We start from the raw sequence: 13,410 nt of genomic DNA, 5'->3' as shown, positions 1-13,410 counted from the left end.
CAGCTAATGACAACCATTTGTTTCTACTTCCCCGACTTCATTTATTTAAAGAAAGATGATAATTCACTAGAACAGTCAGAATTTGACTTCCTGTTTTCTTTCAGATCAGTAAGATAACATCCATTTCAAACTGCATGCCAGAGTTGTACAGAGCTGTACGTAGTGCCTAACCATACTAAGTACACAAGAGACTGGAGGTTCCAATTCCCTTCATCTCCCTACTTTTCCCAGTCTGTGGTCAGTCTTGGGATCAGCAATAATGGCCTGAACTGCTACGATGGCTTCGTTGATTTTTGTTTGCAGCTCTCGGAGCTCTTCTATGTGCAGCAACCGCAGAATTTGGGCAGCTTCATTGATAACAGCATCTGGGTGAGATGCAGAAAGTCGTGTCAAGCATTTATATCTGATACTGAGAGCTTAATGCTAATGTTCCTGCATTTCATTCATGCTTGTGGTTTTCCATACTTAAAGAAGAGGCAGAACTTGCCCTGCACAGAATGCTCTGCAAAACCTCACTCAGCTCTGCGCAGCCCTCGCAGTAATCCCCAGCTAAGTCAGGTCAGTACAAAGTATTCCAAGCAGTAATTCAGTTGTACGTGGGGCAAAAGTGAAAGCAGACCAGAGAAGTCCAGGACATCTGACTGCTGCCTGCAGAACAATCTACTGGGTCACACCAATAGATGCCTCCAGTTAGATTTAGGTAAAGCAGGTAGCTGGAATGCATGGGAGAAGCACAAGGGTCCTCTGCTGGTAGGAGTAAGCTTGTACAACAGGACAGCCACAAGATGCATTCCTTCCATGTGCAAGTGGGTCTGCTATTGAAAACTGTTTCAGAGTAATATTTCAATAATGATATATTCCACAGCCAAGATTTGTGCTTTTCTGTTTCAACACAAAAAGCTCAGGAGTGCTCATAAATAAGCTGGGAGGGAGCAATTCTTTCCACTGCAGGCTCCAGAGGAATTGGGTTGGTTTTTTTTTCCCTCTGTACACATTATCTATTTGACAATAACACACTTGACAACGACAAACACTGTTGTTTAGAAGTAAAATTAAGGGACCTGCTTACCTCCTGTGTCAAAACCAAGAATGTGTTTTTCTAAGGCAACAGGCAAACCCTTTAAAGAGAAAAAACATTGCAGGTACAATTAGAAATGTCACATTGCATGTTTGGCAAATAAAATACCACCCCAGATAACCCTGGAGATGACACCTGAGTCAAAAAAATCATCATGCTTGATTACATCTGCCTTTGTGTTCTGAAACTTCAAACCCAGAGCACTAATAACAATAATTAGTCTTCATCCTTAATAATATTCCCCCTACTTGTTGAGTGAGTCCCACTGAACACACGCTGCCCATATTCAATCCTTAAAAGGCTAACAACTGCACTGCAGAACACTCAATGCAGCCACATCCCTAAGTCAGACAAACAATAAGCATGCACAAACTGGGCTTTCTTAGTAACTATTGCCTTTAAACAGCTGCCAGATGTCAAAGCACTGGCTGATTCGAAAGCAAGCTGTAAAAGTCCTCTGTGAGAAAGCGAGTTTCTCAAGCACTGTACTTGCAGCCTCCATCAACATCCTCAGAAGCATTTGCTCAAGTGTTGAGCTTAGGAATAAACCTAAACATTAAATTCTAAATGCTTGCTCTAAGAAACAGTGCAAGCACAAGTTTTATTAGTGCTCATTTCTAAGTACTGCTTTATTTCTTTACCTTCTCCAGCCATGGAGAAGTCACAATGAACAATCACTCCCCATGTTTCAGTGTGCACATACATTTATTTAAACAGTGACAATCTTAAGCTTTTGCTTTTACTATGCAACTTCTCTCAGCATCTGACTTGCACAATAAAAATCATCATCCCTGCCAACTGCAGGCACCTCCAACACTGAGTGACCACAGCAGCACTTCCAAAGCAGCTGATGTTTTCAGACACCCTGGAAGCACAGCACTGCTGCTTTCCACGTCCTCCTCCCACACTCTTGCTGTGAGCTCCCTTTTGGCTGCACACACCCCTGTCTGCTCCCTCTGGTGGAGCCCATTTTTGACAGAGCAGTGGTCTTACAGCAGGCACTGGGCTGTGGGGCGCATGCTGCTGCTGCATTCAAACAGGAACACATTCATTTGTGCAGAAGCTTTAAGCAGGCAGAGGTATAGCTGCCCCAGAGTGATCCTGAAGGGCTGCTCCAAAGGTATTTCATCCACTTAATCCTCCTTGGCCGTTTGTGAGAGTAGATGGTGATAGGACAAGGGGGAATGGCTTTAAAGTGAGACAGGACAGGTTTAGGTTGGATATTAGGAGGAAGTTTTTCAGCCAGAGGGTGGTGAGGCACTGGCACAGGTTGCCCAAGGAGGCTGTGGATGCCCCATCCCTGCAGGCATTCAAGGCCAGGCTGGATGTGGCTCTGGGGAGCCTGGGCTGCTGGTTGGCGACCTGCACACAGCAGGGGGTTGGGACTGGATCAGCACTGTGGGCCTTTGCAACCCAGGCCATTCTGTGATTCTACTTATGACACACTCACCCAGTAAGAGAAGCCTGAAACAAGCTAAGTGTATATCAACACAAATATGAACACTATCCAGACACTGAATACATTAAATTGTAAGCCATTCACAACATAATCTATTAAAAAAACCCCTTTCTTCTTTATCTTTAAAACTTTAGCTTGACAGCTCAGGATAAATCTCACTTTATTTTGCAAATTTAAACCATGAGCACAGAAGTTTAAGTCTCCTCAGCACAACCCTCATATGTATCCTTCAGGAAGGCTACTCCTACACCTATTTTATCTTTCAGCACCATATCTTGATATTGCCAAGAGCACAGCTCATGACATTTTGTATAAAATTGTCAGCCACGCAGAAGCCAAACAGTTATAAACTATTTCTAGGGACAAGACTTAATTACACAAAGTGTCACTAGCTAGTATTCTGGCTATTAACGAGCCAGCCAAGGTCAGAAACACAGATTTATATTTCCCAAACTCCTACCCTGGGACCCAGTCAGCCCCTTTCTTTAAGACATTTTCTTCCTTTATCCAGCATGTTATGATACTGATGATTGCTATGGGCACAAAGCTGTTTCCCTGCCTCTGGCCCATTTGGACATTAATATTTGTAGTAAGAATACACTCTTGATGACATTATGACATTCAATGACATTTCAACCTAAGACCTGACCACACTCGAAGAACCCACTGATTATGAATCCTGTCCTGAAATAAAGTCCCTGCTGCTCAAACAGCTAGTTCTGCCAAGTTGCATTTTGATCCCTACAAGACAGCTTTGCACCTATGTAAACAATAACAAAAAGCAGCCTTTTACTAGAAATTATAGAAACTAAAATGAATAAAACAGTCCCAGCTGCTTGCATGTTTTCCTACTTTATGTCTTTGGATATATAAAAGCCCAAAGCCTTTGGATATATAAAAGCCCAAAGCTCTGATTTCATGTTCCAAGGCTTCTGGCAATTATTGCTTGCATCTCTGTGCACCTGCGACTGCCACTTAGTAAACACCATAAGCAGTGTTATGATAATAAATAGACCACAGACTGCTCTGAGCAGCTGCCAGAAGAGATGAAGGGACTTGCCCTCATCGACCAGACCCTGCTTTAGCAGGGTCATTCCTCAGCATACACCTGCAGGGCATGAGGCTCTCTTCCCTGGCTGCACCCCAAAGCTATCAGCTCCTGTGCCAAATGCTGGATGATCTGATGCTTAATTGCTGAAGTTTCCTTCACCATTTCTCACTTGGGGGGGGAAAAAGGGGAGAAAAGCCAGGTGGCCAACATCCCATTCTTCAAACACACACAAAGACTTAAGAAGCAAAACACTCTATAGAAGGCAAATTTCACCTGCTTATGCAGCCAATACAGCTGACCTCAATGAAAAGTTAGGGCATGCATTTCTCTGGATACTGTGGCCCCTTTGCACTGAATAGTAGCAGTCACCCCTCGGCACACACTTAAGATGGGAAAGCAGCTATTTACATGTAGTATCATATAGCTACAAATATTTGCACACAACAATTTTCCTTACTGCTCTCTGGGTCTTTCATTATCAGAATTGCCACCGCAAAGTGAATTTCCACCATCCTTTTAAACAAAGTGTTTAAACAGAACCCATTTTGACCAAGATGATAATTAACACCAGGTAGGATTGATACAACTGTGCAGTGTGTATACAAACCTCTTTGGACTGATTGGCCTTCGCTATGGCATCCTGCGTCAAGCGTTCCTGAACCAAAATGCGAATTGCCTGGGGAGAAACAGTTAAAGACCAGAGGAATTAATTTACGTCTTGATGCACTTCAGACACCACTGGATCAGAAACTTCAAAGCACCAGGAACAGCCAAGAAAGTTTGCTGTTCCTAGAATAAGTTGATACTGATCCCAAAGCAGCAGCTTCAGTTTTGTTTTTCTGAGTTTAGTACTGCCTACGTTGTACTGTTCTGCCTGTAACTTTGCAGCAATACAGCTTCTTCAGGAAGCAATTCCTGCTACTGGGATCTTTCAGGAGGTGTTGAACCATCTTTCATGGGCAGAAAGACCTGAACAAGGCTACCTAACCAGGTGTTAAAAGAAAAAGGAAATATTTATTTCAACACACAGGAACAAGAGCCCTAACAATCCTGCTGCTCATCTGCTTCCACTGCTCTAGAACACAGCACAAAACCATACTGAGCTATCACTTACTGATACCTACAGCTGAAAATGCCTCTAAAAATAACTGAAGGAATACCAGGCAAGCAGCGTTCCACCAAAAAACGCTTTGTCTGTCAAACACATTCCTCAGACTTAGCCTGATGAATAGCTGAGTGCGACAGAAGCAGTTGCGCTGCTTCACGTTTCTCTCCACCATTTCTCCTAGTTTTATTCATGATTAAAGCTGAGAAGTGAGACTGCAAAGTTACCAGAGGGCATTTCTAGAAATCTTTCTAACTGAGGTGACAACCTTGGACATGGAAGTGATTTGATGAGGATCTTAAGCTTTAAATTCCAGCAGTGAAATCAGAACTCGTAAGAGAATTCTGAGCATCTTTTGCATTAGAAAGTGTATCCAACTGTGTTAAATAAGCATTTTCTGATTAATTCCTCCAATTTAAATTAATAAAAGGAGGACTCTAAATACCTCTCTGCTCACTCTGACCAAGGTCTAGCCAGACATCTCTGGCAGGCTTGCAGCTTTTCACTTTTCCTAAGCAGCCAGAGTGCCCAAGCCTGAATATGGATCATGATTTCTATGTATGGGCATCGCTGCAAGCCTCCTTCACGTGGAATAGAACCAAAAAATTTCACTGACATGTTCTGCTATCATCAAGCCTTGAAAAGCAGCATTACTGTTGTTCACATAACATGAATCACCACTGCAAGAATCTGTTCCTCCTGCAAGTTAGAGAAGGAAAGTCCAGACTGGTTGCTTTGTCCAACTGCCTACAATCAAAAAAAAAAAGCGAGACTAGAAATGCAGAAATAATGACAAAATGTAAATACATTCAAGCAGAAAACATCCTGCTTTCTGAGTTGTTAGTGCCAATTAGGTGGATCCAGATAAAGTTCACTAGCCTTGAGACTGTCCTGTAACAGCTGCTGAAGGAATTCTGCTGAAGGGCTGAGATAATGCAGATCCCCAACAATGCCACTCACTGCATCTCCTCTCTCTTCTCACTTTATGCCTTTGTGGGGTATTTCTGTTTTGTTTCTTTTTTCCCCTTCTGAGGTTTGATATCTGAGACCTTCACCCCTCCCTAAAGATTTGTAAAGGACTCAAGGGTTATTTAGAGAAAGCAAAGGAGGACAACATACCAGAGAGAAGGGAAAAGGAGCTGATGGGAAACTAATAGGGCATAATTTCCTAACAAAATGCTTGGCAAATCTGGTGTGCCTGACAAACCTGGTAGTCTTCTACTACAGGGTTACAGCATTGGTAGATAAGGGAAGACCAGACACCATCTACCTGGACCTGTGCAAAACATTTGACATTGTCCTGCAAGACATCATCCCTAAACTGCACTGCTGGGAGGTGTCCCTGCCCATAATGGGGGTTGGAACCAGCTGGGCTTTCAGGTGCTATCCAACACAAACCATAATGGGATTCTGTAATATCTATATATAAATTCAGCATAAAACCACAGCTCCTGTAATAAATGGACACTGTCTTGTTTGCTAGTGCAACAAATTTATTTTGGTGACAAACAACTCAATTCCCATATTATGACATGATCACATAAGAACTCAAGACTGCAACTATCTCCCTAAATAGAGTACTTGGAGAGTATAATCTCAACAGATAACTATAGAGTTCCACCACTAAATCACAAGTTTTCCCAAATTCATATGGAGATGCTTTAGAAAATTAATTAGCTTATTTGCAGCATTTGGAAATTATGATTAGCTGACACGACTAAAGTGACTTCTCCTGTGCTGTTTTAAAACATCCTTCGCATCACTTCACCTCTATGTTTTCAAGCTTTTCATTGCTAAAATTGGACTACATTGCTGTCCTTCAAGCCCATTCCTCCCTATGTCTGAAGTGCATAGAAACTTCACAAAGCAGAGACATCAACTAGCCTAGAGCATTTCTAATCTTGAAAGACAATTCTCAGCTAGCACTGGAACTCCAGGAACGTGGCTACAATCAAATTGTTTAACAAGATAATTATCCCTGCATTAATTTCCACAATTAATACTGTATGCTCTTATCTGCTTGAAAGGACACATACAGGATGAATTTTACTTTCTTTGTTCCTCAGTGAGTTCTGGTTCTCAGTAACTGCCTACCACAGGCTATTATACACACACTAATCCCACTGCAGGGGATGAAAAGGAAGAAACAAGATCTGAAAACTGTGAAGCTCACCTTAAGCATTACCAAATAATCATCATGTCGCTGGATTTGAAGCAGATTAGCTAAAGCCATCACTCCAGCCTTGAAATCAGGATTATTCACTGTAAAAAAAAAAAAACAAAACAATAATAATAACAACAAAAAATGCTGGTTTAACTGGTTGCAGAAGACAAAATTAGCTTTCTGATTCCATGGTATCAGACTGCCCTCAAGCATGGGTGAGGCATGGATACACAGCAACCACTTTGTTACTGCAGCAGAAGAAAGGGCTCAGCCTGGTGCAAGCTTTAAGCTGGTAAATAACTATGAAAGAGGATACAAAGCAATGAAAATATGCCACTAGGCTCATCAATCAAGTGCAAACTCATCCAAGCTCAAATAGCATGTTTTCAGTGCAAAACAGTCCACAGGAAATCAGTGTTAAGTCTTAAAAATTAAAACCAACAGTGAAGACATTATCTTTTAGAAATCGTTCTAAATCTTTCAGAGAAATCTTTCAGAGCAGAACCGTGCCTGCTGGTGAAGGTAGGGCCAATTCTTAGCTGTCTTTCTGTAGGAGCAATGGGAGAAGATTTGAAGGATTTAGGCCTATTTCCTTGTAGCTGTTTTCCCCACCAGTTCTACTTAGCCGTCATGAAAGTCTCAGTGATTATGGAAGAAGTGGCTGTGGAAGACCAAGCCAACAAGTGACAGACTTGTGAATGATGCAGCCTTTCAGCATCCAACATTGCTGTACACTTACCATCCAAGTTAATCAGTGGTTCTGCATTTTTTGCTGTGTTGTCAGTATGCTTAGCACCGTCAGGGGTAGAGTCCTTATACTTGTCAGCTGTTAAATTAAGAAGAAAATATGATCACCATTAGGGCTAATTAAGAAAACAACTAGATAGTTGTTTAAAGTTTAGAGCCAAACTAGTTTGTGGTAACCACATTTAGGAGATGTTGTACATACCCAAGAGCATTCTCAGCTCATATGCTGCCATCCTGGAGCTCCTCAATGCCCCAGAGGCAGTTGTCCTAACAGCTCCCATCTGCCCAAAGTTTACCATTGCACCCAGAGCAGCATCAGAGCATGCCTCATGCCTACATAAGTCATTATACACTTGATTAAGGCATCTTGCAATCTCCCAGAAGGAAGCTGAACAAGCTGCAACTTACAAATTCTTCTACTTTAAAACTCCATCAAATCAGCTAAGATTGGCCCTTTGCCTTAAGGAGCAGCATATGTAGGGTCAGGATTTGAGTTGGCTCCGATCAGTGAATAAAGCATTATTAACAGAGGCTTTGTTTTATAACTAAAGCACTCAACCATGACCCATAATGGTGTTCTTCAAGCATTTTGAGGTAATCTCTGCTGGCTCTTGCATGTTCACATAACACTGAGACAAGAGAGAAAGCTCACTTCCTCCAGTACTACAAAGAACCAGCTCTGTAGATTGCCAGCATTCATATGCCCATCCTCATCTAGGACAGAGCCCTGCCCTGCAGCAATTAAAGGTAATGGAAAACAGTCCTTTAGCTATTATGTTTGCCACCAGTAATTATATTTGTATCTGCACTCTTGCTGCAAAGGGAATTGCTACTGACTGTTGACATTGCATTCAACTTTTTCATTCCCTTGTCCCAGTTCCCAAGGGTTCAGGATGAGCTCCCAGTGAGATGTGGATTTAAGAATAACTTACTTGAATATAAGTAGTATTAAAGAAAAAGCACTTCATAGACTTTGAAGTAAGTTCTTAAAGGCAATATCAGATGGAGAAAGGTATAAATATATACAAAGGGTTCTGCTATATCCATAAATAAATAGCAAATGTGAGTATGTTACTGTACTGTTCCACAGGAACTGAGTTGACAAAAACAGCCCACTTCTGAACATGGTGCTATATCAAGCAGATCAAATAATTTTTCTTTTTTTAAATGAAAACAATATATACTTCTGACATTGTCATAATTTCAAATATCTTTCTTAACTTTAAACAGTCAAACAGGTTTCCCTTCCACTTTTAAATATTAGATAAATTCAGTCATACCATTATCTCCATACTCCAGCCTAACTGCTAACCCAAGAAGCCAGTCCACAGTCTCCTGTCGTTCCTGCATTTTGAAAGGACAGTTTACATCCTTCATATACTGTGGAAGAGAAAGAGGAGAAAAGAAATAGATATTATTTATAGGCTGGAAGGAAACACTTGTATAAGTTAGCTACAAGCACAGAACTGATTTGCAGCCACTTTCCCATAGCCAGCACAGTTTGGAACATCATTACTAAGAAGAATCATCAGTACAAAACATCCCTGCTGCAGCATCTGATCCATCTGAGGTATGCAAGAGGCACTTAGTCTTTAATACTAAACATTTAATAATGCTTTGAATGAGTAACATTCCCTGTCAGACTGACAACCAGAAAATCCAAACACTCCTTCCTCTGCTGTCTGCTCTCTTTATACAGCAAGAGGAGGCAAGGGAGAAGAACAGATAACGAAGTACAGCAAAAACTTCCTATCTCAAGCAGGAAGGATGCTACCTAAAGCCTTCACAGTACTGCTATCAAGGTTCAACAACACCTTTAAACCATTTGCACAAAAACCAGAGCACTCTGTAGGGCAGCAGAAGTAATTCTATTTCCGAGGGGCTGCATACAACAGCACCATGCAATGCCACCAAGTACTGCTGACACCACAACAGTACCAGCAGCCAATAATTCCAACATCATTCATGTTTAAAGCTCAGAATGCTTCCCTCCTGCCATAAATTTTGGAACTGTGCTTTAGGCTTCCACTTACAAAGCGTGTGCAATACCAGTCCAAACCTGAGCAGAGAAGACAAATGGTTCCAGGGAACATAAGTGAGATGAATGGGCACTGAGCATAAGGAGCAGTTTTCAGCTCCTCAGTGCTGTTGTGAGAGAAAGGAAATGGAATCCAGCATAGAACCAGCAGCCCAAAGTGAGTCAAAATGCTCACAAGCATGCAGGAGATCACAACCAGAGCTATGGCTGCTTGCCACACTTCGTGTTAGCAGTGGAAAATCATCTACTGACATGACAGTAGGTTCAGAGAGGAGCTTCAGTAACTTCATTTCATATGCTTGTAAAGCCCATATTAGGCTAATCCATTTTTATTTTGCTACGTAAAAACCACAGCACAGAAAAAAAAAGCTATTTATTTGTAGCCAATTTTCTAAGTCAAAAGCTAAACCAATTTAGGCAAGAAATATTAGGATAGATGCTACTGCAAAAACAGGGTTGAGTGAAATTTACACACAAAATGTTCCACCATCTTTAACTCCTGCAGCGTGGCCTCAATTACATATTTCAATTCCTAGAAACAGAAAACATTCAGAGACAGGACAAATGGTCACTCATTTACACTCAGCAACCACAGAAACCCTGGACTCTCATTCAGATAAGACACATTAGTGGTTGGAACAAAATACCTTCTCAAACGATTTGGGCCAGTCATCACTGTGTATGTTTCTTAAATTCCCTCGGTCTTCAATCTTGTAGTGTCTGATTTTCTGGTCCTCCAGCCAGACAATAAAATTTCTGAATTCTGTTTCATCTGCAGGGAGAAGTAAACACAGCAAGAATTAACCAAGACCTTAAGGGCAAAACTGAGCCCTCAAGTTTTGAGCCAGTTCCTACAAATTCTGTGTCTCTGAGCACTTTCATTTCCTACCACAAAAAATAAAAAGATACACACCACTACCTAAAAATCACACAGCCCAGTGCAACTTCTGACCAGAACTCAACCCTCTGAGCTTTCTTCATTTCTCAAGTGACTTGGAATTGGCCACAGCCGATGGACAACACTAAAAGGCATCAGCTAAGAGACTGTTTTCATTAGGAATACAATTAGAAATGTTACTAAGCAAAGAAGGAAAAGCAAAACAATGGCACTGAGGATTTCAGTATCCAACTCTGTTGTGTGGACAAACACATCACATGCTGCAACAAACCCCAGTCTGTCCCTAAGAACAATGCACCCTCATCCCGTGACTGTGCAGAGGCATTTTCTTCCTTCTTCTCTGTTGAGTCAACTTCTCTTGATTGTTGAGCCAACATTTCATCATTTGGAGTTGGAATTCCACAACACAAAGATTGTGGTCCAAAGGTATGGGTAATGGACGAAGCAATTACTCTGCATCTGTGATTTGCAGCACTTGGGTACCACCAGCATTTTGATAATTATCCATGAAACTTTGGCACTGGATGAGTTTCAGTGGTCTGGATTAATGAGATAAATATCCTCCTGTAGCTCAGGCTGGGGTAAGCAAAATGCTTTCCCATCAGGGACAAGACTGCTATGCTATTTCTACCTGCCAGGAGCGTCTCCTTGAAGCAATATGAACGCCCTACTTCCACTGAATGTGCTGTAAGAAACAGAGCCACAGCCACGGCGTACATGGAGGAAAACTTTCAGCAACAACTTTAACAATTTCTACACCAACAACACAAGCCTTTGAGGAGAAAGAAACGTTAACAACAAGGGCTCAAAATGCACAACACAAGAAGCTGACAGTAGACAACATTTTTTCAAAGAGAAACGAGCTAACCAGAAGCACTGAGGGAAAGACAATCCCTTACAAAGACCATAGAATGGTTTGAGTAGGAAAGGACCCTTAAAAGCCATCTGATCCCACTCCCTGCAACAAACAGAGTCACCCACAGCTCCACCAGGTGCTCAGAGCTACATCCAGCCTGACCTCGGGCGTCTGTGGGGTGGGGCACCACCACCTATCTGGGCAACTTGTGTCAGCACCTCTTATTCTACTCTTATTGTAGAAGAACTTCTTTACGTCCAGTTTAGATCCCCCTCTTTTAGCTTGAAACCATTTCCCCTTGTCCTGTCACTGCAGAGCCTGCTAAAGCATCCGTACCCCTCTTTCTTACAGCCCCCTTAGATACTGACAGGCTGTTCTCAGATCTCCCTGAAGCCTTCTCTTCTCCATGCTGCACAGCCCCAGCTCACAGCCTGTGCTCACAGGGAGGTGCTCCACCTCTAGGATTACTTTTGTGGCCCTCCTGTGGACACCTCCAACAGGCCCACATCTCTCCTGCACTGAGGACTCCCCGTCTGGATGCTCCAGGTGAGGACTCACAGCACAGAGCAGAGGGGCAGAATCACCTGCTGGCCACGCTATGTTGGATGCAGCCCAGGATACAGTTGGCCTTCTGTGCTGTGAGGGCACAGTGCTGGCTCACACCCAGCTGGGAATCACCAGGTCGTTTTTGGCAGAGCTGTGCTCCATCCTTACAGCCTCCATCTTTACAGACAGCAGGGGCTGCAACGACCCGGGTACAACACCTTTCCACCTGGGTTTATCGTACCTCGTGAAGATCTCCTGGCCCCACTCCACACGGCCTGAAGCTTATGACTTCCTCACTGCGACATTTCAAACCAGCAAAGCATTGCAAGACGGAACATCGCAGCATCAATCCAGCCTAGATCTATCACCTAAACGTTTCAGGGGAACCGCTGCCTTATTAACATACAGAACAAGCAAACCTGCTCCCACCCACGACCCCCACGCACACAAAGAAGGAGCAAAGCACAGCGCAGCGCTGCCCTGGGCTCCATCCAGCCCGCGCTCTGCTCCCAGCCCCAGGCAGGCCTCACACAGACCCCAGGCTTCCTGCCTTAAAGCTAGGCCTCTCTCTATATCCTGCGCTCCCTCCGCTGCGGTGAAGCCCCAAACCCGTCCCCGCGGCCCTCACCCCTGCAGTTGAAGCCGCCCGGGTTGTGGTAATCGAGCGCCGAGAGCTTGCGGCGGAACATGGCGCTACCAACTCTGCCGGGCCCCGCCGCTCGCCGCGCTCAGGCCGAGCAGCCGGGCCGCACAGGAAGTACCGCCTCCATACCGGTTATCTCGCCTCCTATTGGTTCTTGAGCGCTGAGAGGAAAGCGATGCGACCAATCGGAGCGCGGAGAAAGCAGCCGGAACGGAAGTGGACGTCCATCCGGCTTTAACGACACGGCGGCGGGTGGGCAGTGCCGGGGCGGGGATCGGGGCACAGCGGGTGTGGTCTGGGCGGGCCGCAGGGGCGGGTGTGGGGCGTTGGGAGGGACGTCACGGCCACCAGCACCACCCCTGCCGTGAGCTGGGTGCCCCCCTGCTCAGCTGCACAGGGCCCGTGCACGGCCTCGGGCACCTCTAGCATGGGGCTACGCAGTCTGGGCAGCCTGTGGCCGTGTGTTCCTGCTGAGCTGTGTGAGCTGCAGGCCACTGCAGGCCTCTAAGTATGGCTGGGAAAAATCCCTCGTGTTCAAAAAACCTAACAATGGTCAATGCAGCATGGCCAGCACTGGGGAAAGGAAGTAGGTGTGAGAGAGCAGTGCTCTGCTTTGCCTTGCCTTCCTTTGCCTTGTCTTCCTTTGCCTTGCCTTGCCTTGCCTTGCCTAGCCTTACTGTACCTTCCTCTGCCTTGCCTTGCCTTCCATACCTTTGTTTGCCTTGCCTTGCCTTGCCTTCCATACCTTCATTTGCCTTACCTTGCCTTGCCTTGCCTTGCCTTCCTTTGCCTTGCCTTGCCTTCCTTTGCCTTGCCTTGCCTTCC

At 44.1% G+C, this 13,410-nt stretch overlaps 1 protein-coding gene across 1 annotated transcript; it reads right to left on the bottom strand.

Moving 5' to 3' along the window:
- Positions 1-16: 16 nt before the first annotated feature.
- RTRAF (RNA transcription, translation and transport factor) lies at positions 17-12,726 on the bottom strand. Its single transcript, XM_031602299.2, has 8 exons — positions 12,571-12,726; positions 10,290-10,414; positions 8,885-8,984; positions 7,597-7,683; positions 6,867-6,955; positions 4,196-4,264; positions 1,070-1,118; positions 17-365 (listed from the first exon to the last, which is right to left on the bottom strand). Exons 1-8 carry the CDS (start codon positions 12,629-12,631, stop codon positions 211-213), a joined length of 735 nt encoding a protein of 244 aa, XP_031458159.1. The 5' UTR covers positions 12,632-12,726; the 3' UTR covers positions 17-210.
- Positions 12,727-13,410: the final 684 nt, after the last annotated feature.

The sequence above is a fragment of the Phasianus colchicus genome, chromosome 5 (genome assembly GCF_987193195.1).
Source record: "Phasianus colchicus chromosome 5, bPhaCol1.hap1.1, whole genome shotgun sequence".
NCBI lineage: Eukaryota > Metazoa > Chordata > Aves > Galliformes > Phasianidae > Phasianus > Phasianus colchicus.
Note: the sequence above shows the minus strand (reverse complement) of the source record. Positions and strands in the feature narration are given on the sequence as shown.

What these genes read in the sequence shown, in the direction of transcription:
- RTRAF (XM_031602299.2), bottom strand. Translation starts at nt 12,631, where the DNA reads ATGTTCCGCCGCAAGCTCTCGGCGCTCGATTACCACAACCCGGGCGGC. An exon ending in GGGCGGCTTCAACTGCAGGG is followed by an intron (nt 10,415 to 12,570) that starts GTGAGGGCCGCG and finishes TTCTCCCTGCAG; the next exon opens with ATGAAACAGAATTCAGAAAT. An exon ending in GGCCCAAATCGTTTGAGAAG is followed by an intron (nt 8,985 to 10,289) that starts GTATTTTGTTCC and finishes TCTCTTCCACAG; the next exon opens with TATATGAAGGATGTAAACTG.